Source organism: Platichthys flesus, chromosome 3, assembly GCF_949316205.1.
Source record: "Platichthys flesus chromosome 3, fPlaFle2.1, whole genome shotgun sequence".
Taxonomy (NCBI): domain Eukaryota; kingdom Metazoa; phylum Chordata; class Actinopteri; order Pleuronectiformes; family Pleuronectidae; genus Platichthys; species Platichthys flesus.
The window spans coordinates 4880919-4905127 of record NC_084947.1 but is presented as its reverse complement, the minus strand read 5'-3'; the positions used below and the strand labels follow the sequence as shown (position 1 = coordinate 4905127).

Sequence of the window (24209 nt, the reverse complement as noted above, 5' to 3'; positions counted from 1 at the left end):
TACTTCCTGTTTTGTTTCCTGTTCATCACATTGTATGAACACCTTCCTTTTTAACTTCTAGTGGTTGCACTCTGAGCCATGTTGCTGACTGTGTAACCCTCTGCAAACCTAATAATTAAGACCTGATCTGTGCTGCGGACAGATCGGGTCCAGGCTACATCCAGGACATGGTCAAACCTTACACGCCAGCCTGTTCACTCCGCTCTCCATCTGCCAATCAGCTCGTTGCCCTCTCACTGCGAGCTAAACACTCAACAAAATCATGACTGTTTGCTGTCCTGCCTCCTAAATGGTGGAATGAAATCCCTGATGACATCAGTCTAGCATAAAGTTTATACATCTTCCGGAGCAAACTAAAAACACACCTCTTCTGACTTCACCTTGAATGAAAGTTTAAACTAACAATCTAATAGCACTTAAATGGCACTTACCTATAGCACTTTGTAGTTTGGCTTTCTTGAACAAAATAATACTTTATTGATTCTTGCCGTTCTTGGTTTGTACCCTCTTGGTTGAATGCACTTATTGTATGTTGCTTTGGATAAAAGCTTCAGCTAAATGAAATGTAAAACATTTTTTCAGAGAAAGTATTCCTTGCACAAATATTGCAGTTCTCACCTTCACCTTAAGGTTTGTTTGGTTTTATATCTGTGGTGTATTTTGGATATTTTAAAGTAGAAATGTACTGTACATGAGTTATATTCACTGTCTAAGACCTACACTTACATTAAAAAGCTGTTTTTCCCAGTCAGACCTGACAATGTGTAGGTACGGTGTAATCACAAAGCGATTAGTTAGTGTCTGTGGTGGCAAACTGTGTCAGCAGGAATTAACTAATGCAGTGAGATCGACGACTTGATTGATGTGTTCTGTTCATTTGAAGATTATTAAAGAGCATGATGCTTATTTTCTTTCCGACACAGAGTTATTGAAAGTATTACAACTCTCTTACCTGTACAATAAAGGTGAAGCTACAATCAGCTGCTCATTATCTTATCCAGTATAATGACTATAGGAACCATGCCTAATGCTCATTGATTAGTTTTTCATATTTGGTTGCTATCCCACAGTTTATAAGCCGTTAGTGTTATGTGCCTGTTTTACAATTACATTTCGGTACTGATTAAAAAAACTGCATCACTATAGTCTGCACCCTACCAGATGAGCGGTAACAGCAGTTACCACAGACTTCTGCACAGAGATGGTACACATCAGATGGTGCACATCAGATCTCAAGTCAAGATTGCATCCAATATGCTGACTCGTGAATTTCCATGCTCAGACCACATCCTTTGACTTCAGGAGATAAAGACGAGTGTGAGCACTGAGGGGGGGCTTCAGTGCATCTCACCATCACATCAAAGAGAGAGAAAAGAAGACATGTCCTGCCTGGGGGCTTTCACCGGTCTCTTCTCCTGCATGGTCCTCCTCATTGTCCACTCATGTGAGTAGAATATTTCTGATTTAAATACTTCAGTCAATACTTTTATTTTTTTCAAATGTGTCATCTGAACTTTGGTTTTAGGTGATGGCTCTGAGATTATCAATGGGAAAGAAGTGAAGCCCCACTCGCTGCCGTACATGGCTCTGCTTCAGACAACCAGACTAGAATGTGGAGGGATACTGATCGATAAATCATGGGTCCTGACTGCTGCCCACTGTATGAAGTGCGTTACCATAATTACAACATTTCAGACCATGTGCCAACAATAATCTTCATTTGCAAAAGACATTATGTACTGATTAAAATCTGAGAAATTTTACGTGGTTACAGAAAATTCAGCATTACATTTATATTCGATTTTTTCTTGCCTTTGCAAATGTGTTGGATAAAATAACTGTTAACATGATCTGAATGCATAAACTATTTCTGACTGTCCTCTTTGCTGCCGTCCTTGTTGAAGGACTAAAAAAAGATTATCTTATCTAATCTTATCTAAAAAATACTTTAAATATCAGCGTGCAGAACAGTTCTGTGAATTGCAATCAAACATAATACTGTGTTTTAGGCATTCGAAAATTAAGACTGTGTTGCTGGGGGTGCACTCCATCAAGGCAAATGAAGAGAATTCCAGGCAGGTCAGAAAGGATCCGAAGCATTTTCCACATCCTGGCTATGATTCAGATACAAAGGTCAATGACCTCATGTTGCTCAAGGTAAAATAACATTACAGCATCAATGTTAATGAATAAAGGGAACAATCAGCCAATATATCTGAAGAGAGTCAGTATTAATACATTTTGTTCTTTACTTATTTCAGCTTAACAAATCTGTGATGGAAACCGACACGGTGAAGTGTCTTAAGTTGGGTGATGCCATCAAAGATCCAGCATCTGGGACCAGCTGCTTGGTGGCAGGATGGGGCCAAACAAGCGAGGATGCCATGGAAATGTCCGACGTCTTGATGTCCGTCAATGTGATTGTGGTCGACAGAGTGAAGTGCAACTCTCCTGCCTATTACAATAGACATCCTGTGATCACCAGCGGCATGATATGTGCCGGTTCAACCGTGGAAAATACAGCTGACACCTGTGGGGTAAGTAACAGTGAATGTTTGTGTGCAGGGATTTATCTTCCGTCCCTCCTGTCAGTGTCTGGACTGCCTGTCAGTGACTGTGGTTTTCTCTGTAGGGGGATTCAGGAGGCCCACTGGTGTGCAGCGGAGGGCTGGTTGGAGTCACTTCTTTCGGATCCAAGTGTGGCCAGATTGACAAGCCAGGAGTGTACTCTTATCTCACAGAGGAAAAACTCAAATGGATCAAAGAGACAATGAAGATGACTGACATTTAATGAGCATCAGCTTTTCTTTCTCTCAGCTGACTCTTTTACGTTTTGTTTTCCCTCCCAGCGTCGTGTTTTCTCTGGTTTCAGGGTCCTAAGATCAGTGTTCAAAAAAAAGAAAATCATTTTATATGTTGTGTTGTCGTTCTCTTACTTTTCTTCAGATCATCTGTAGTTCACAAAAAATCAAACTATCATATTCACTTTTTCCAAATGTCTCAGCCATTTTCTAAAATAGCTGTTCCTCTCCTTCTGAATAAAGGTTCAAATTAATATTCACATTTACAAACACCAACAAGGAGTAAATAATCCAGGTGATATTTTAAATAAGATGAATGTTTCTTGGAAGTGAGTCATGACAAGAGAATGAGAGTCACATGAGGCGAGAAGAAGAGGAGAAAGCCAATGGTTCTGGAGATGGGGGGTGCAGCAGCGTGCAGCTCATTCAAACACAGCATCTGCTCCAACATTGGATGAGTCTCTGCACAGATGCCCGGTAAACCATACACTGTAGTGACGACAGAGACAGAGTCGACATTAGATTCAGGGGAATTACCTCATGAAGCCAGATTCCAAAGTCATTCTGTCTGAATAATGGATTAAATTCTCCATCCATGTTTTTTCAATAGTAATATCACCATTTACTTAGTTGTGCAGACATTATAATTGTGATAAATTTAAATAAATCTAATAAATGTCGTTATTATTTTCTTAACCTTTCGTCTAAAGCGGAAGTGCTCGTGTGGTCTTCATATTTCTCATCCGGGTCGACTTCCGGTCACAGGAGATCGAAGATGGCGACTCACATGTCGAGGTGTAGATCCTGGAGTCGTGTCCAGAGGTAACAACGCGTTTCAACTCGTCTCTGTAAACCGTCACCGGACTCTTTAAATCACCGTGAACATGACGCGGTGCGCGTGATCAGTGTCACGACTCTGTGTTCCCCTCAGTGCAGTTTAGCTCCCTCGGTTAGCACGATGCTAACAGGCTGAGCTAATGTTGCATCAAGCAGTGGATACAGTTAAAAAACAGGAGGAGGCTGTCAGTGGGCTTTGTTAAGGGGGGTGTAGAAGACAGATGGTTTGTTCATTCACTGCTGTTATTCAGCTCCGTCAGTTAGCTGCTGTCTGTTGATAGTGAGCTGAAGCTAAGATTTGAGAGCAACAACTTTAAAAAACAGCCAAATATAACACACGTAATCAAACTAAACGCTGTTTCGGTGCCGAGCCTCATTTTAAATCTCAGTTATGAACAAAAAAAATTCCTTTAATTGACCTATGCTCTTCTAAATGTTCTAACCCTAACCCAAACAGCTGTGAAGTGAAGGTTATAATGTTAAGTTTATTAGAGAGATACTGATTTAACTTAGATACTCGTAAGAGCTGCTTTAATATTCATTCACCTAATTCATGTCTATTATTGTGGACACCTGTCAAATTGCTTTACATGAAAATTGTATTGTGATATTTACCGATACTGTGTCATCATCCAGCTCTAGTTTCTTCTAAAGAAATTAATTTAAAATGATCCAGATTCTGCTTCTCAAATGTGAATGTACTTCTTATTTTGTCCTTATTTTATATTGAATTGAGTATATGTTTAGTTCTGGATTATTTTTTTGATCAGCTCAGCAGTGCAATAGTTCAATTAAAATAAAGCAAGGTAGAAAGAGGTTACTTTAAACCAGTCTAACACAAAATGAACTTTATAAACCTTCAAAGGTGCAGTGGGACATTCGTTGCAAATGAATTAACAACTTTAGCTGTATGGAGTGTGTGTGTGTGAATAGTTATTGCACGTGTGAACAGGCAGGAAAACTTGTGTGCAGAAGGTTGTTAGTGATGTTCAAATGTTGTGTTGGTTATTTTCGGCTCACATGAAACTTTAAATAACCACAACCTTTACAGAAGAGCAAACATCAGTCTTTAAATGTAAAACAATTTCCTAATGTGACATCTATTGTGATAATTAACAATATTGGCTGATTTCTTTGTCATATCGGCCATCCCTACTCAAACATGTAGTTGATTATCTATATTTTAATATTAATCAATTCATTGTTCTAGCTCTGTACTGTTTCCACGACCGCCTGAGGTTTTGAAGATGCTTTTCTGTGTTGTGCTTGAAGGTTTGGGATCGCCGCCTACAGAGAGTACAGCAGTGTCGGCAGATACTCGAATATCTCCCTGTCCTCGCCGCTGCCTGGGATCCCTAAGCCGGTGTTTGCATCCGTCGATGGTCACGAGAAATACGAGACCAAGATCACTACTCTAGAAAATGGCCTCAAAGTCGCTTCACAAAACAAGTTTGGTCAATTTTGCACAGTTGGAAGTAAGTTGCAGGATTCATATGCTAAATTTAATTTCTATAACTTGTTCAGGATCTGGTCGATGTTAATTAATTGTGGATTCTTTTTTTTTCTCTTTTAGTTTTAGTAAACTCGGGATCCAGATATGAAGCAAAATACCCGAGTGGAATAGCTCATTTTGTAGAGAAACTTGCCTTTTCTGTAAGTACTTCAACTTGTTAGCTTCCTTTGGCTAAAAAAGGTTTATGTTTACAGTAAAGCCGAATAAATAAAATAAACGGTGATCATCTTACATGAACTCCTGTTGACAGCAGTCTGTTTTATCCTCAGTCTACAGCTCAGTATGGAAGCAAAGATGAAATCCTGCTGACGCTGGAAAAGCACGGAGGAATATGTGACTGTCAATCATCAAGGTAGGAGATCTGTCAAATGTCTCATTGTGGTAAAATCTAACACTTGTTTATTCATGCTGTCCAAGTAGAAGCTTGTTATTTCCTCTGTTATTAGTAACACAACACTTTGGGATGCGTTCTATTTTCCTATGCAGAGATACAACCATGTATGCAGTGTCTGCTGAAGTGAAGGGTCTGGATACAGTGGTTAGTCTCCTCTCTGATGCTGTACTACAGCCTCGCCTACTGGGTAAGTCAAATAACGACCCTGTGCGTGTGTGTGTGTTTGTTTCTGTAAGTGCGAGCAAAATCACTCAACAACACATGAACAGTGGGGGTCTTCACCTTTTAGTGAAAGTGAAATGTGTTGGTTCCATGCAGATGATGAGATTGAGATGACCAAGATGGTGGTGCGCTTTGAGTTAGAAGACCTGAACATGAGGCCGGACCCTGAACCTTTACTCACCGAGATGATCCACGCTGTGAGTCACACATGGATCTGACACCAAAACACTACCTCTCTGTTAAAGTAACCTTAAATAATCAAAGATCTTTATCAGTGTGTTTTTAACACCAAGAGAGTTAATCATGGGGAGGCTGCAGCTTTTTGGGATGAATTGTAACATGTCAGAAAGTGTTTACAAGTTTTCTGTCAAGCTCAACCTGTAGATTAAAGATTAAGAATCATTTCATAACTCCATCAAACAAAGAGACAAACTAATGTTAGAATTTTAAGATTTCACAGCTAAACCCGTTATATATTTGTATTTTATTGTTCTCACGTTTCTAGAATCTCACCACTATGTCTTTGTCATATAAAGGTTTCTATGTAACTGCACGACAACAGAAGTAAAAGCCCAAAGTTGTAAGTCTTACTGAAGTGTCTTCAAACATGTCCCTGAGTCCTTGCCGTTTGTTTCCAGGCTGCATATCGAGGCAACACGGTCGGACTGCCGCGCTTCTGTCCTGCAGATAACGTGGACAAGATCGACAGGAATATGCTTCACAGTTACCTGAGTAACTACTACTGCCCTGAGCGCATGGTGTTGGCCGGGGTGGGCATCGAGCACGAGCAGCTGGTGGAATGTGCTAGGAAGTACCTGCTGGATGTGAGGCCGGTGTGGGGAGCGAGCGGCGTGTCCAATGTGGACCTGTCCGTGGCCCAGTACACGGGGGGCATCGTCAAGGTGAGTCATCGGTTTTATTGTGACTATCTTTGTACCAGATTTGGGCCCAAAGGTCTCTTCAGGTTTCCAGAAGGGTGGAAAAGACAAGAAAAATATCTGTTCACATTAACAGAATGTGGAACAGAACAACAACCATTAAAATCAAATGCGTCTCATGCTTTAAATAGAAAAACACACGTATAAAGTTTTCACTGCACTACACAGTTTGCTTTCATGTAGATAAATATTGATTGATAAATGAATCTATATGTGGTCCAAATCTAGTGCTAATTATTTTTAGTTATAAAAGATAGTCTTCTTTATTGGCTGTATTTACGAGTTTTGCTAATACGATAAAGACCTTTTTATTCACCTGTTAGATGGAGAAGGACATGTCGGACGTGAGCCTCGGCCCCACCCCGATCCCAGAGCTCACCCACATCATGATCGGCCTGGAGAGCTGCTCCTTCCTGGTGGGTGTTTGTGGTGCTTTCCTTCACTCACTTGTGTGATGCCTGTTAGCTACAAACCTTTTTAAAACGTGCTTCTTGTTTTTCCCTTTCCAGGAGGAGGACTTCATCCCGTTCGCAGTGCTCAACATGATGATGGGTGGAGGAGGCTCCTTCTCTGCAGGAGGACCCGGTAAAGGCATGTTCACCCGCCTCTACCTGAACGTGCTCAACAGGTCAGCATCTCTGTGCATTTTAGTTTCAGCCTTTGCTTCACAAATACAACTCCAGACAACAGGTTTTATCATTGTGTCTAATTTGGCTCATCTGTTGTAGGCATCATTGGATGTACAACGCCACCTCCTACCATCACAGCTATGACGACAGCGGTCTGCTGTGTATCCATGCCAGTTCAGACCCCAGACAGGTTGGTACTGGTCCCAGACGCCAACAGAGAGACTTCTGTTTTTTTGTAATTTGACCCTTAGTCAAGTTTCTTAAAGCTACCTTAGCTCGGCTATATGTCATATATACACACACACTAATACTGGTATTGATTGTGTTGTTCTAGTGAAAATCATTCCTGTTAATGGTTAATAGCTCATTTGTTCATACGTTAATCTTTTTCAGGTTCGGGAAATGGTGGAAATAATAACCAGAGAGTTCATTCAAATGGCTGGAACCGCAGGAGAGGTAAGTTTCATCGCAGGGAAACTCCAGTACAGAGTTTGTGATCTTTTAACTTGATCAAAGAGTAAGCAAGTGATTATACATTTCCCCCTGTGTGTCCAGATGGAGCTAGAGAGAGCCAAGACTCAGCTCAAGTCCATGTTGATGATGAACCTGGAGTCGCGACCGGTTATTTTTGAGGACGTCGGTCGCCAGGTTCTGTCCACGGGAAAGAGGAAACTGCCACATGAGCTGTGCGACCTAATAAGTGAGTCCTGAGAAACATGTGTTGACTGGGAAAGTGTCTCTAAAATATTGTAAAATTCATTCTTATTCTATTTGTCTCATTCATTTCCAGGCAACGTGACAGCCAGCGACATCAAGAGAGTGACCACCAAGATGCTGCGTAGTAAACCCTCAGTGGCGGCTCTGGGAGACCTGACGGAGCTGCCCTCGTACGAGCACATCCAGGCCGCCCTGTCCAGCAAAGACGGACGTCTGCCCCGCATGTATCGCCTCTTCCGATAGACTCACCTCCCTCCCAACACCACCACCACTATGTGAACTGGCAAACATCCCTGTAAATAAGCTGAACTGGAAGATCAAGTGTTCCCTCCTCACCCAGAGCTCCGCAGAGCTCACCCAGGCTGAACCTTTGCGACTGTGGATTTTAAAGAGATGGTACATTTTACTCAGATGTAGTCTACATACGGTTGGATTGTATGTATTTATTGTTTGGTGGGCATGAAGCCACGCGTCATTATTTACTGAGGGTTTGCAGGAGCTGGGTTGTAAAGGGACAATTCCCCCCCTTCCACCACCACCACGGGCATAGTTAGAGTAATAATTTCCTGTTTTAAAAACCCCTCAGTATCGATGTGTTTAGTTTTTACACAGAGGAATCAGCATAGAGACGAGAACATCCGCACCACGGTCAATGCTTTTTATTGAGCCGTTTGATTTTTTCAGTTTTACAGACGATCCTGCTCTTAAGAATTCACAGAGCTCCAACTCATAAGATAAAGAAACTGAAAAATCGTACTATTTATACAAAGCACTTCATAATCTCTGAAGGCTCAGGAGACACAATACACAGTGATGGTTAGTTATGACACTAGTGGTAAAGACATTGCTGGCCAACTGAACATCTGTGGACTGAGATCGTGGTTTCTGTCCCAGGCGCTTTGTGAAGAGACGGAACTCTACAGTCAAATCCTTTTCTGTATTTTATGTTTTTGTTGGTGTCCATGTAGATTTCAATAAAGTTCAAGGGGATAGATCTAAAGCCAGGTTTGACAGGAATTTTTTCTGGGAGAGCAGTGGTAATTACACAAGTGGCTGTAAATTGAGAGGATTCACATGAAGAGTTAATATTTAATGCTGTCCTGTGTTTAAACGTACACTTGATAACAGAATAGTAAAGAAACACCATAGGTTTGTGAAATTTAGTCGTAAGTAAAATAAAATTCCGGAGGACGCCCTGCTAAAGCTAAGATTGGTAAAACTGGAAAAGCAAGAGAAGGCCACACGTTGACAATATGCAGCCAATACACCACATGTGACCTGTAAACAACTGCAGTTCCATTCTGTCAAAAAATATTATCTTTTTTAAATAAAAACAATATATTCCAAAAGCTCCAGCGTTGCAGTGTGATTTACGACCATTCAGCCGACAAACAAGTGTTTTAAAATGTTTATTAACCCTGTGACATCACAGGCGAACATAGAAAAAGACAGAGGTCCTGAGGAAATGAAAACAAGACCTACAGGCACTTTTCGTGGAGCCCACTGCTCTTCATGATGGAAACATTAATGTGACATAAAGTACATGGAGAGGTTACAGTACATATGAGGTTACGCAGCAGGGTGGTGAGAGGTTAAGGCAATGAGTTAGAATCTGCTGTAAAGGATCACTTGGCCTGATAAGAGAAACATGTGTGACAGGCAATAACGTAAATAAATAAAATCCTCCGTCTATTTTACAGGAAGTGAATTCCATAAAAAATAAAACATCAGATACACTTGAAATTCAACAGTACCGTGTAACGACCGCATCCCTGTAGTGTTCGCTGACTTCATGCCCTTTGACTCGATGACACAAACAAGGGAACAGCTCCCTTCTTCTTCTTTAAAGGTAAAAACCGAACAGTGTGATATGAGGTGCAGCTAAACGTTTACTGCACTTACCTGTGATTCCCTAAGTCACAAGGCATTACAACAATAATGACAAATTTCAGACAAACACATTAACACTGGGTTTCATGATGCTTTTTAAATGGCTAGAAAATGAATTAGAATAAGAATTAGCAAAAATGACAAACGCCCCCCCCCCCCCCCAAGGCTGTACCTGTTGAGTTTGGGCCGAGGGGGCTGAATAAATAAAGGCCAGACTGCAGCTGTGTCTGTGAATCTCTGCTTGTCTGAATAACCTCAAGGTCCCTGCCCTCAAGGACAGTCAGACACTCCCTCAGCGCACACACACACAAACAAAGACACAAAAAGTTCTCCAGAATGTCCAAAAGAGGGCGCCGTCTGCTCAGTTACCACAACCTGCACTTGGTTCTGTGTAGTTAAAGCCCCACTCCGGTACTTTAACAAATCCCCAAAAAGATCATCTTTGTACCTCAAAATGAAATATTCAAAAGTTTTAATGCCTTGAATACAACTCTACACGTCCCTTTCTTATTTCGTGATCTGTGATTGTGAGGAAAGTGAGGCCTCCTGCTCCCCGTCTCAGCTCACCTGTAGCTGAGCCTAGCTCAGGAATGGTTTCTGAACCTGCCTGTTCGAATTCATTATTTTCAGACTGGCCTTTGTTTACTGCAGTGCTACGGTATTAAAATGTCTTCTGTCAAATAAAAAGGCACAAAGGGGAAGTGAAAAACATGATTTTCCCCGGAGCGGGATTTCAAGACAACTCTGGTTTCCCTTTTGGTCCTTTTCCATCTGTTTCTGGAACAGTTGGATCCAGTCCAGCCTGATCCAGTCTGGCCTGGTCCACAGAATCCACCTTAAGGGTCTATGAGATGGCGCAGACTGAGCTGCTACCTTGGTTCTTCATGGCTTCCCTCCTCTTCAGCTCTCTGTTGATCCTCCTCCGAATGCCCTCCAGGTACACGCCTCGGTCGAACTGTCCCGCACCCAGAGGAATACTGACAAACGGAAGTAAACAGAGAACAGCAGATGTCATGAGGTCAGAATGAGAAAAGTATCGAGTTTAAAAGGCAGAAAAAAATATTCTTACTGTCCAAACATCTGAAAATGGCCAAAATGTATGAATAAGATTAAATGACATACAACAGTGAAGCCACTGACACTGTATGTGACTCACTTGTCTCTGCCCGGTCTCAGTTTGACCTGGAAGACACCGATGACGGGTCGATGGTCTGAGGTCTTGATGCCGGAGCAGTTGCTGTATTTGACCACTTTGATTTCGTCGGCCTGTCTGTTCCTGAACAGGATCCTGTCCTGTGAACATGAACAGAAAACTTAAACCCAGTGGAGATTTAACAGGACCTGAGTCCAGATGCAGCAGCTGAACACTGTATTTGACTCGTTTTGGAGATTTAATGACTAAATTAAGGGAGCAGAGAGTTTTTCTTTTTTCCTCTTACAGTGTACGAAGGCGTTCTCTGTTTAGAAGTTGTGTCATAGACGTCGCAGCCGCTGTCAAATTTGTACGTTGGGGGAAAGCGTATCGGTGCCTCTTGAAAGCCTTTAAAGATAGAACCTGGAGAAACAGAATCGAATTCTCAGGATCAGACAAAACAAGTCTACTTAGTACAAATCTTTTCACAGAAAGGTAACCCTCCGTCTTTCATGCTCACCCTCCTTCATCTCCTTAGAGAGCTGATCGTGCTCCAGCAGGGGGCCCATGTCGCCTCCTGTGGTGCGGCTCATGATGCTCTCCACCTCGCCGCGGTCCTTACTCAGCCGGAAGTTAAAGTCTCCAAACCAGAAGACCTGATCGAATCTCGTGGTGACGTCAGCTGCAATTAAAAATGACTGGATCTCAATATATTTAAATTTAACAGTTTAAAGACAATTTTGAAAGTGACTTAAATACATGAAATATCATGTTTGAACAACGAGAATGAAGTTTACTGCAGCAGCTGTTAAAGTCATCATGTTACACTATTTCTAAATCACGAAGGGGAAACTTAAATGAGTCTTACACTGCGTGGAGCGATAGGGGTTTGTGTCTGGAAGACCTTTGGGAAGAGCTAGAGCCTCGATGATCTTGTTGTAATCGAGGATTCTCTCGTAAACTTTGGCATCTCCAGCTGTACGAGGAACAGAGGGACAAGTTAGAAACACTGGAACTGCCACATCCCTGCTTCACTTCGGTAGAAACGTATAAAACCAGTCCTTTCTACAGTCCAACTTTCTACTCACAGGTGAAATGGGATGTGATGAAGAGGAAGGAAGTTCCGAAAAAGGTGAAGGCGATGCCCACGGCCCCTTTGGTCTTGATCTGAGAGATGATCCTGGTCGTGACTGTGGCGTGTTCTACTTCTGCATCAGTCAACAGAATGAAGGTTAGCGACAAATCAGATGGATTCAAACACGAAGAAGAGAAGAAATATGTCATCACATTAAAATCCTTTTACACCCAATAACAATGATGATGATGATCTGGTGTCTGATTCTAAATGTGGATTAAAAGTGAAACCACTGAATTAAAAACAAAATGACATAATCATTTTACCACAATCTTATCTACACTAAACCTATGAAAGCATGGATCAATGTGGGAGGAGTCTGAGACTTATTTTCATCATCAATTAATCAGACTTTCTTTACATTTTCCAAAAGACAAATGTGATTTCATCATGTCTTTATATATCCGTACAAATAATAAAATATTCGGTTTACTATCACATAAATAACAAAATCAGCGAATACCCAATATCCTCAAGAAGTGAAATGAGTCAATTCTGGGCATTTTTCACTAAAAATAAATAGTTGCCAAATATTTCTGTAGATCAACTTATTGCTGAAGTGTTTCAGCTCAAGTTAAATCCCAGAAACTGACGTCTATTCCATGTTTTACGTGAAGTAGCACTGACCTGAGCAGAACCAGATGAGGTCCCTTCTGACGAATACAGTGAGAAACAAAACTCCATGTGATGCTGCATACAGCATGACGTAATAAGGTCCCAGTGTCTCCTGAAGTCGAGTCTCCCACTCCCTCCTGCACACACACACACACATCTGTTCAGAGCTATGTTTACATCCCTGATAGAATAATCAATCATGACATACAGCACTTTTATTCAGTGAACCTGAATAAAATCCAACAAAGCATATCATACCTGTCAGGACAGCCCTCCTGAACCCCGATGATATAAAAGTCTTGTGCAAATTCAGAGTCAGTTGGAAGGAGGAGATCGTCTAAGTTGAGTGGAAGCCCCTGAGGAATGACAAAAACTCAGTTACATCCCAGTTGGTGCAGGAAGCGTCAACACTTTACATGTTTCATGGTTTGTGAGGCCCTGCAGAGCCACGACTTCCTCGTACCTTCTCTCCCTGCATGTTCCACGTGGCGATGAAGACGCCCAGTCTCCTGTCGGGGAAGTAGCGGTCCAGCTCCTCAGCCCCAAGCAGCGCCCCGCTTCCCAGCACGCTGCCCTCCAGAAAACTCCTAGAAAATACAAGTTGGACAGTTAGCACTTTATTAGAAGCATAGCGTGTTTGGGTTTGACTGATAACAATTAACTCTTAATAAACAATAGAAGAGAAGTGAAGACTGTGGTTTCAGATTTGATAACAAAAGGTATAAAAACATTTTACTTTTCCCTCCTGGGTTTGAATGTGTAGCAAGACTTTAGGCTGAAGCAGTTTTTTTTTGCTCCTCCTCATGTCACAAAGTGTGCTGAACAAGCATCTCTTCAGATCCTGTGTTAATCTCCCTCCACACTGTCACGTTCCCCTTTTCTCTAAAAGATGTGAGCGCTGCACACACACACACACACACACACACACACACACACACACACACACACACACACACACACACAAACAAACAATCTACTGGTGTCCCTCAGTCCTGATGTTGAGCCAAAGATGCGCTGTGCTGAGCCAAAACATCCAAGCAGAGGTGACTATTAATCTATAATCTAAATTCTAATAGCGGACATAAGATACTATGTCTAAATGGTAAACAAGTGTGTGTGCATAGTAACCTTTCCTTGGATGACAATGATACTAGAGCCTGGTCAGAGCTCCCTGACCAACTATAGACAAAGTTAACTAAATGTGCAAATTAATAACTGTATTGCTTTTACAAAGGATGAAAATAATCAGACCCAGTTCTAAATTGGGCTCAAGGTGTCACTGACCTACGTGTAAACTAGCAGCTTAGGAAGCATCGGCAGAAACCGGTTTCTAAAAACGCTCTGACACCAGAAAGAATAAACTGAAGGAAAAAAGCTGCACATTCAGCCTGAGGAACACTCCAGCAGAATCCTCTCCATGTTCTGCTACTGTACCTGTTCCTGACGTCCTGAGGTCTGATGGGGCTGAGCACGCTGTACGTGGACCTCATGGAGTTGACAGAGGCGCTATCCGACCCCATGTTCTCCAGGAGCCGGCTGTCGCTCAAGTTCCTGTGGAGTCTCTCCCCGAGCTTCTCTCTGGCCAGCACGGCATAATCCAAACAATCCCTGTCAATCCTATTAGCTGCCTTTAAAGTGGTTGCCACAAAGCCCTTCTCCAGAGCGGGCAGCGGCCCCGTGGGTTGCACCGGGGACAGGCGCACCTTGGTGGACTGCGCCCGCTGGTCCGTGGGGTCGCTCTGCTGGCTGTGGGGCCTCCTCTCATATTCTGAGAGACTGCTCCCTCGCTCCCGGAAGAATTGGGATCCTGTGGAAGTGGCAGAGACGGGTCTTGCACCGCAGTCCTGGTTCTTGACGGCTGCAGAGCTGCTGACGATGAACCCACCTGGATTTGGTCCTGTTTGGTCGTCTCTAAGCGAGTCTGTGGAGGAGCCGGTCTCAGCCGGGTCACTCAGGCTCTCCTGGCTGTTTCTCAGCCTCCTGTTTCTCACCGTCTCCTCAACGGAGACACTCCTCTTGGACTTTGTCTGCCTGGGTATTAAGGGCGGCCGAGGCTGGTAAGGAATGAGCTCTCCCTCTCTGTTCCTAGCAGTGAGTTTAAGGGCATCATGTTGTTGCTTGACATCCACTAAGGGGGCCTTGAGTGGCCGGCTGTCCTTGACAACTGAACCCCTTATGTCAGGAGCTTCACTGAGCTGATGGACGCCGCCGTCCTCGCCATTCTCAGTCATCCTCTTGTCACGTCTGAGACCCGCTGTGGTCAGATGGTAAAACTTCTCTCATCGCTTAAGTGACACAGACCTGAAGATGTAAAGCAGAAGGGGATTCAGTCAAATGTAAAAATGTTAGCAGAGGGATATGTAAACACTGAATCTTAACTTAAAATAAAATCTGTCAAATCCAAGACAAGCAAGTGACTCATCAGTTGTCTCCTGATCATTTATCCTACATAACTTTGATTTGTCTGTCAAATGAGTGATGATTATTACTGCTTTATTATATATTTATTGACATAATGCAGGTTTCAGCGCAGATTGAAGCACAACCACTGTAGTGAGACATGTCAGATCTGGACGAGATTAACAGTCACAGCTTCCGATTAGTGGAAAATCTATTTTCTTTGTTGAAAAACCAACAAAAATGTCTTACAATCATATCTAGACTAAATTAACTCAGAGTAACTAAAACCCCAGTTTCAAATTAGTCAAAAACCAAAACTCAGATGCAACAAATCTGAAGCGTCATTCATTCTTCATCCAAAACACAGAATCCCAATAAAAGCTTGTACTGTAGTTTATCAATTAACTATACAAACATAGTGTCATCATGACAACACGGACTATTAGTTATTTAGTTGGTTGATAAGCGTTGACTGATCAGTAGCAGCTAGCTAATGCTAACCTTAGCCAACAACACTGTTGCTATCCAACTACACAGCTGAAGAGAGACGCAGTGATTTGTGCTAAGCTAGCTGTCGTTCAGCTAATGAGTAGCATATACATGCTCACGTTATTTATCAATCTGGATTAATTTAGCAATGATACAACTCTACATGTTAGCAAAGCAGGAGTTCTACAAGTTAGCAAAGCTATTCCATGTTAGCGCTGCAGCAGCTAGCCGAGCTGTAACGTGTACAGCGGATGTTTTTACAGTTTGTTGATAAACAGGTGATGTTCCCGTCCTCGCGCCTTGTTGTTGTTTACCCTCTGAAGTGAAGTTACGTCTCGCGCTCAGCTGTCTGCTCTCGATGAGGAGAAGTTTTTACAGAAGCAGCTTCGACTTCCTTAGCAACGTTTGACAACAAGGATCCAGTAACCAAGAGGAGAAGGTCCCACACAGCCGAGTCTGAGTCATTGTCACAGCGCCATCATGTGAGGACACGTGGAACTGCAAGCGAAAACTCCGCTATTCTTCTTATTCGCAAATAACTTAAAATGATAGATAAAAAGAAGAAGGTAAATTCACTCATTATCTACTCACTACTAAGCCGATGAAAGGTGGGTGAAGTATTTGAGTCCATAAAACACTTTTGGAGTTTCAGGGGTAAACAGCATTGCAGCCAAATCGAACACAATATAAGTAAATTATTTCTTCAAATGTAATAATAACACAAAAGTGTCCGTAAACCTGGACATTTATACTCAACTAAAAACGACTTAATTTACACTTCACCCCCCCCCCCTCCATCGGCATAGTAGTGAGTAGATAATGAGTGAATTTTCATTTTTCTGTGAACTACCCTTTGAATCTTGAGACGAGTTTACCCGAATGCTTCAAATCTCTATTTCTGTAGATATCGCAGCGATACTGCAGACTTCCAATGTTTAGTAGAAAAAAATCTGATGACTGAGAAGTAGACATTTGAAGATGGGAACAATTTGGCCATAAATAGATGCAAAACACTGAGATGTGACACAAACGGTCTGGGTCCAAGAATTCACACGAATTCACACAAATTCTAATCTTAACACCTGTAGCAGAAATCATGAATCCTCAGACCAGTCTGCTTTTTCTAGTTTCCAACTGTCCATGTTTGTTGAGCCTGTGTCCACTGCAGCCTGAGACTTCTGATCTAAGATGATAGAAGTGAAAAACCTGACGTGTTCTGCTGGTTTAATCCATTTGCCTCAGGGTTTGTTGTGTTTTCTGACATTCTCGGTTCTGATATAAAACCTGGCTGGGAAACCTTCTAACTGTGACCTCGATACACACAATAGGGGAGTACTGTATTTAATTGTACTGTAGTTCAAAATAAAAGACGACCAAATTAAGGTGTTTCAAAATGCATATGTGGAATCATGAGACGATAACTTCTTGTATTACTGAATTTGGTTTACGTTTGTGTAGAATAAGATAAACCCTAAAATCACTTACCCAATATTTCTCTGTGAACTAATAACTATAACTCCACAGGCAGGATTTTGCTGTTTATTGTATGAAACTATTTTTACAAGGTTTAACATTCAGGGTTGTATCATCCCTCTGTTTTTACCTGTAGTTTTTGTTCATGTAATGTACAACAGTGAACACAGGGCGACGTCAGCGACTTCACAAATGACAGATAATAAATCAAACAATGTTAAAAAAAACATTCAGCACAGGGAAAAATGTTTTTGCTGACACCACCCTGTCTGTGACAATGACAGAACAACGTCAAGGTGAGACCCCCCGATTGTTAACCCCTTCCCCCCTTTCTGTGAAACAGTATGTGTTGTGCAATCCCTCCATATTCTGTGCATTTCTATGACGTCGTTGCTGGCTCAGGGGGTTTACACAAAGGGCCAGTCTGCGGCGGCAGGTATAAAAGAAAAGGGTTAAACCAGGCAGGGTACAGTTCAGTGCAAGAGCAAGAACAGCAGCAGCTCCAGCCACAGCAGAGACCCACTGACCAGCCAAAATGACTTCCACTGGAATGAACAACATGGGCAAGGTAAGTTCTTCTTTTCAATAATATTATTATATTTCAATTGGCAGAATATTGACAAACACAACATTTGGACTTCTAATGTCCTGTTACTTTCATTTTTTTAGTGTATTTTAGTTTATTGTTTTGGTAATTAACTTTCTTTTCATTCAGTTATCCAGTGGATTATTTTGGTCAAGTAGCTAAAATGTCCGAGCAACAAACAGTAGACAAAGTTTGCATCTGGACAACAAACATATGGGAGAATTTAATCCAAAAAAAAGAAAAAGACATTTCCCGTAAAAGTTGGTGGTGGAGAACAAAAACTGAGCAAAAAGCTAAAGAGAGAATGATTGACTAATGGGGTCTGAAGCACAACTCGTGTCACTCCATATTTACTGGGTTTACTTGACCTTGTGCCTCTCGTGTACCTCACGCCTGCCAAACCAAAGCCTCTCCCTCTGTCCCTCCAGATCACCTTCTACGAGGAGAGGAACTTCCAGGGCCGCACCTACGAGTGCATGAGCGACTGCCCCGACATGTCCTCCTTCCTGAGCAGGTGTCAGTCCTGCAGGGTGGAGAGAGGCTGCTTCATGGTGTACGACCGCACCAACTTCATGGGCACCCAGCACTTCCTGAGGAGGGGCGAGTACTCCGACTACATGAGCATGATGGGCACCAGCGGCGACTGCGTCAAGTCCTGCCGCATGATCCCCATGGTAAGATCTCACACCTGGCTAGATTCCCTGTAACTGAAATTGCTTGAAATCGTATTGCAAGTAAGCCATAGAAGAGCTTGAAGATAAAGCTCCTCTTCTGCACCACAGCACAGAGGTTCCTTCAGGATGAAGATCTACGAGAGGGAGAACTTCAGCGGCCAGATGCACGAGCTGATGGACGACTGTGAGAACATCATGGAGAGGTTCCGCATGTCCAACTGCCAGTCCAGCAACGTGATGGAGGGCCACTGGCTGATGTACGAGCAGCCCAGCTACAGAGGCAGGATGATGTACATGAGGCCCGGCGAGTACAGGACCTTCATGAACTCCGGCATGAGCGGAATGAGGTTCATGAGCATGAAGCGCATCAACGACTCCTGCTATTAAACTCTTTGCACTGAATAAAACTGTCACAACCTAAACTACTGCATCCTGTCGTTTTACACACATTCACAAAGTGCAGAGCTGGTTTTTCACCCTCATTCAAATAACCATGTTTAAATGTTCATTTCCCAAACACATTTTTAACAATAATCAACGATCTCAGGTCTGAGTCTCCAATCTTCTGGCAGATAAATGTGCCAGATCATTTTCATTCAGTTGAGTTGTGTGTCTGAACATAAAACCTTGAACAATCTTCAAACAAACAATTCAAAGTACTTGTACAATGCGCATAAGGACCAATGAAATAAATCAATCAAGGATACAAAAAAAAACAAAAAACAAGTATAACATCAAAGTATACAATTGAAAACCTAACTTTCCAAGTAGAAGAAAAGACCAGGGTGTGTCTTCATATTTAAAAAAAATCACTTTACAAAAAGAACATTTATATAGAAATCAAATCAGCAGAAGAGAAAATAGCATAAATGACAGTTGTACAGTTGTAATGACTCAAATCCAACAATAACCATCTTTTCAAGATCATGTCTGATAGTGATTCTTTCCATCTGTCATAAATATTTCTATTCCAAAAACCTGCACAATCTAAAACATTGTCATTTTAATGTGTTCTTTTAAATTTAATGTTTAGCATTTTTTTTCTGCTTGGCCAGACCAATAAGATTGATAGAGCCTTTACACAGAAACAGAACTGCACTGTTTTTTTTATTGTATATGGTCTGTGACTGCGCTTTTATCAGAGAGTAGAAGGTGGAGTCAGTGAAACATGAGGGCGAGGCCATGGGTAGCCAGTTGGTTGTGTGTAAACAACTTCACCACTAGATGGCACTAAATCCCACGCACTGAATCTTTCAGGTATGTCTGGCTATCATAGGAAATCAAAGATGAATACAAGCTAAATATCTACATTAACAAATTGTTAAACCAACACAATGCTCCAGAGTGTTTTAACTTTGGTGAAAAGATCAAGGGTTCCTTGATTATAACTATGTGGATATAGAAATACCACAAGCTGTTAAACCCAAGCTGCTTGTCTAAGGGCAGAGAAGACATTCAAATAAAAAAAACTGGTTTACATGTAGGGCAAGTGTAAGGAGTCGTTCGATTTCCATCTGTGAAACATTCAGACTCAAACTGACTCGTTCTCATTATAAATACTGAAATGGTTTCACTGAGCAGGAGGAAGTTTAGTCTGAATCTGAGTGAACTGTAAACCATTGTGTCTCCGGCCTCACATAGGAAACTTGGACGGTGTCGTGTAAATACTGGAATCACCGGGATTCACTGATTATATTTACACTGCTGCAGTTGGGCCGCTGAAGGACAATGAGATGTGAATAATTTGTTTTGAAATGTTTCTGCTCGACTGTGTGTTTGATAATGAGGTCACACAGGGAGATGACTCACACCACCAATCAGATTCAATGACATCATCACACATCTCCAAGCCATTAACATGGAGGAGGCAGAGTTTATGAGCAATACTTCAGTCAACCACCAGATGGCGATGGTGACGCTTCGGCTTCACTTCTGTGGATCTGTCATGTCGTCCATCTTTATATATGATTCTATAAAGATCAGCTATATACCCCAACGAGATATAACCCCATACATGCAGTTTTAGTTTGATGTCTCGGAGGACCACATTAAAGGCACATGCCTCTTTCTTTCTTTCTCTCTTTCTTTCTTTCTTTTCCTTTTTCTCTCTCTCTTTCTCACTCCTTCCTCTCTCTTCTTCCTCCAGAGAGCAGCCAATCCAGCGAGCGAGTGGGGAATCGATGCCCTGATATGAGATTCAGCCTAATGAGGATCAGAAACATCTTAATAAAGACCCGTAATCCACCACTTAATCCCTCATTACAGAATCATCTACATTCAGTGGTCCTGCTCCGTACCGCCGCAGTGACGGCACATCCAGGCCCATTGTTCTGCCTCGCCTCATCTCTCACCGAGGGCCACGTCTCCCTTTGTCTCCCCTCGGTGTCAGTTATATTTGATCTGCTCTCATTAGACTTTCAGACGAGATGAGCAGAAAGGCCTGAAAATAGTGCTTTTGTGTGCAGCTTCTTCCCTATCTCCGCTCTGAAATGGAAAGTGAGACATATGCTTAATGAGGGGGAGATGGACGGGGACCTGGGAGTTGCCGTCCGACGGAGAGATAGGGAGCGCATTGTGAAGTGAGGGAGTGCCGTGACCGATACCGCTGAAGGACACGCTTTCCAGGCAAACGTCCGCGTCAGTGATTATGACTTCTGAGAGAGAGAAAATTAGTCTGAAGTGGGACACATGGATTAAAGTTTAACGCTGAGCCCTGGAGACGCTCTGAGGCCGCGGTTTGGTTTAGTGCAGCATTAACACAAAAGTTGGGGGGAAGTTTTACTCAAGTTAAAAAGTATTCGTGGTACATACAATATATCCTTGATGGGCCGGGATTTAATTTCCCAACCTCTTTGTCATGAAACTGTTTCTCTTTCTTTTCAACACGATATAACGTTTCCATCACCCGCGTGTGAAGAGTTATTCAGTTCCTTCAGTCAGAGTATGTATCACAAAAACACACTCAAAGATTCAAAAGTAAAAGTATTCAACGCTTTGAGTGTGATCATTTAATTGACTATTATTACTAAGCAATAGTTGGTTGAGGTGGAACTAGATTTAATTAGTTGTTTGGTTTAGAAAACATAAGAAACTTGTGAGAAATGTTCTCTACAACTGTCCAGAGGTCAAATGTCGTGCTTTATTTTATTCAAGTCCCCATTTATAATATGAGTACCGTTATTAGTTAACAAACTAACCTGTCATCACCTGTCATTTAGATTTGGTCATATAATTCTGGTGTGGATCTGAATCTGGGGGCAGATCCAGGAACTTCTTGTAAATTTCCTAAACATTGCAAGATGAGACGTTTTTCATCTGATTTCAACGATTGTGTGAAATTTAGTGCTGCTTGGTTGAATTTAATGGAACTGGAGAGTATTGGTGGAGAAATGTGTTTCTTGTTACTTGAAGAAGGGATTCGGTGAAACTATTAATTACTATCAAGTAAAAGCCAAACAAAAGAATATTTGCTCAGGATTGATTTCACACTCTTCCTCTTTGTCCACGAGTAAATTTAGAAACAGCAGCAGACAGACGCTCAACATTCAATGTGGACTAACAAAGGAGGTTATTATAGAATTATGTGGCGAGGGAGGAGGAGGAATCTCTTTTCCTCTAGGTGAAGCTGTGAGATGATCCTCACGGGGGTCGGATAATTAGCCCCGCGAAGGTGTAGAGACGTCTGATTCCTCGTTTCTCTGCTCTGAGGTGAGCGGGAGGTGGAGGAGGATAAAACAAAACAAATAAAACTCATTAAAGGTGCCTGTGTGGCTACAGATCCCCCGCCGCAGTCTGTGCTTACACACCACAGACATCATTAGCCGCGGTCAAAGGAGCCCAGATTTATTCAGCCTGGATATGAACACAGATCAAAGTCGGCTTCGGGTCATCGTCTTTTAACCCGAGGCGGGATTCTTCAAAATCACAGCTCGCTTTCGTTTGGCAGGTTTCCATTTTCTCCCTCCCTGATCCCGACCTGTGGAGACTCGGAAAATCAAAAAAACACACAATCTAAACGATTTCTCTACTGACGCACCCGTGGCATTTTCTTGTTGTTAGGATGGGAATTAATTTTTAAAGTTGCAAAATGAGATAAAGGTTCTTTTGCAGTTCTATCAAAAGAAGTTTGGTGAATCTTCATAGAAAAAGAGATCGTTTTTTTCTCACGTTTTTGTGGCTCTGTGGCGAATGTCTCAAAATATACAGGTTTTGAGAAACATATCTTGATTATCAGCAGGATTATAGCGTGAAATTCTGAACATTTATTAATGTCTTCCTGAGAAAAAGCAGACATGACCCAAAAATGTCCAATAATTTGGTGCAAAAGACGCTGAAATAAAAGCCTGTGCATAATAAATGTGACGACTGACCATTTTAGAAGCGTCCCAAAAAATAGCTTCAAAAGTCATAATAGCTAATGATGAAAATGGTTCAGCACAGTCTGGTTTAATGTCCTTTTTAAGACTTTCATTTTTAAATGAAAAGCATTGGATCGGCTATGCTATTTCATCATGACTTTCTAAATTGATAAGGAATCATTATCTGATCAATATAAGCTTTAGATCATTCCTCTATTAAACCGAAAATAGTTTTTGGGATCACATTTTGTTGACCTTGAACTTTGACCTTTCAGCTCCAGTAACAAATAATCTGGAGATTTCCTCCAAAGTGATATCAACCCTGGTGAAAATGTATCCAAGCGTAAAGTTATTTTGCACACACACACACAAACACACACACACACACACACACACACACACACACAGACACACACCTTACATGCACTTGGATATATGCAAATACCTTGTTATGGCTGATATGTGTGATCGCTGGAGCCACTTTCTGTTGGAAACATTGTGTAACTCTGATAACCATCAGCAGGTTTTCACTGATGTTCTGCTCCAACATGCTGGATGTGTTCCCAGTGGCGTCACATGACTCATCCTCTGGGCTCCATCCCTGTGGCCCCACTGAGCTCAGTGTCTCTCCTCAGGTATCGTGGCCTCTACTTTTCCTGACAACTTGATCTCCTCCATGCAAATGCCTTCATTTACATCCCACACTCCCCCTCCTGCTCACACACACACACACACACAGATTGTTTTTTCTACCTGTGTACATCGGGCAGGTGCAGGGTGTTTCTCCTCGGGGCGGCTGCCAGCTGTGACGGCTGTTAGACAGAGAGGGAGCATGTGCCGACAGATGTGCTGTTCACTAATCACACATGATAGCATCTCCAGCCAACAGACAGCAGGCACACGTTACAGACCTGAGGCACAGCAGCTCGGAGCTGAGGGAGCGACCGCAGCCGGCCGTGACCAATCAAACACACACAGAGGAACGCATACAGGCCAGGGGACTCGCTTTGTAACATGTTTGCAGAAATGTAAAACCCTGGCTGAGATGGAGCTTGTTTTCATGCTGAGAAATGTAATCCATCACTAATGATATCTGTAACTGAGGCACAACAAGGAGAGTAGCTTGTGTGTTCCTCAGAGAAAAGCTTGGTTACACATTGTTTAGATAAACCACTGTTTCCAAAGTCAAGAATAAACTTCAATCATTTTGTAGAATAACTCTTAAATTAGACTTTTAATACTTAGATAATACTTAATTTTTCCATTCATGCTTCCTTGTGTTCTGCAGGTGGAGGTTTTTTCATTCAGGTGAAAATCAGATGAGGCCTGATACAGAAATCATAATAAAATACAAAATGTCATAACCAACATAACCAACTATGCAAGTTCACAACCTTTTTATTGGG

At 42.1% G+C, this 24209-nt stretch overlaps 4 protein-coding genes across 5 annotated transcripts; 3 read left to right on the top strand and 1 right to left on the bottom strand.

Moving 5' to 3' along the window:
• The first annotated feature begins 1353 nt into the window (after positions 1-1353).
• On the top strand, positions 1354-2919 carry LOC133938713 (granzyme K-like). The gene is made up of 5 exons (XM_062381509.1): positions 1354-1444; positions 1526-1667; positions 2010-2157; positions 2262-2537; positions 2633-2919. Exons 1-5 carry the CDS (start codon positions 1381-1383, stop codon positions 2789-2791), a joined length of 789 nt encoding a protein of 262 aa, XP_062237493.1. The 5' UTR covers positions 1354-1380; the 3' UTR covers positions 2792-2919.
• Positions 2920-3030: 111 nt separating this feature from the next.
• Positions 3031-9400, top strand: pmpca (peptidase, mitochondrial processing subunit alpha). Its single transcript, XM_062380639.1, has 14 exons — positions 3031-3256; positions 3427-3623; positions 4911-5113; positions 5212-5291; positions 5421-5503; positions 5638-5732; positions 5864-5964; positions 6406-6669; positions 7029-7121; positions 7215-7333; positions 7434-7524; positions 7728-7790; positions 7890-8034; positions 8125-9400. The coding sequence occupies exons 1-14, from the start codon at positions 3188-3190 to the stop codon at positions 8292-8294; spliced, it is 1773 nt and encodes a 590-aa protein (XP_062236623.1). The 5' UTR covers positions 3031-3187; the 3' UTR covers positions 8295-9400.
• Positions 9401-9447: 47 nt separating this feature from the next.
• Positions 9448-16244, bottom strand: inpp5e (inositol polyphosphate-5-phosphatase E). Of its 2 annotated transcripts, none has more exons than XM_062381489.1 (11): positions 16027-16244; positions 14258-15124; positions 13287-13410; positions 13082-13179; positions 12836-12960; positions 12162-12281; positions 11942-12049; positions 11594-11755; positions 11381-11496; positions 11098-11234; positions 9448-10918 (listed from the first exon to the last, which is right to left on the bottom strand). In XM_062381489.1, the coding sequence occupies exons 2-11, from the start codon at positions 15052-15054 to the stop codon at positions 10786-10788; spliced, it is 1920 nt and encodes a 639-aa protein (XP_062237473.1). In that variant the 5' UTR covers positions 15055-15124; positions 16027-16244; the 3' UTR covers positions 9448-10785. The 2 variants fall into 2 exon arrangements, with proteins under 2 accessions (XP_062237473.1, XP_062237474.1); XM_062381490.1 differs by having other exon boundaries at positions 15974-16045.
• Positions 16245-16822: 578 nt separating this feature from the next.
• Positions 16823-18852, top strand: LOC133938820 (gamma-crystallin M2-like). Its single transcript, XM_062381517.1, has 3 exons — positions 16823-17753; positions 18200-18445; positions 18554-18852. Exons 1-3 carry the CDS (start codon positions 17721-17723, stop codon positions 18830-18832), a joined length of 558 nt encoding a protein of 185 aa, XP_062237501.1. The 5' UTR covers positions 16823-17720; the 3' UTR covers positions 18833-18852.
• Positions 18853-24209: the final 5357 nt, after the last annotated feature.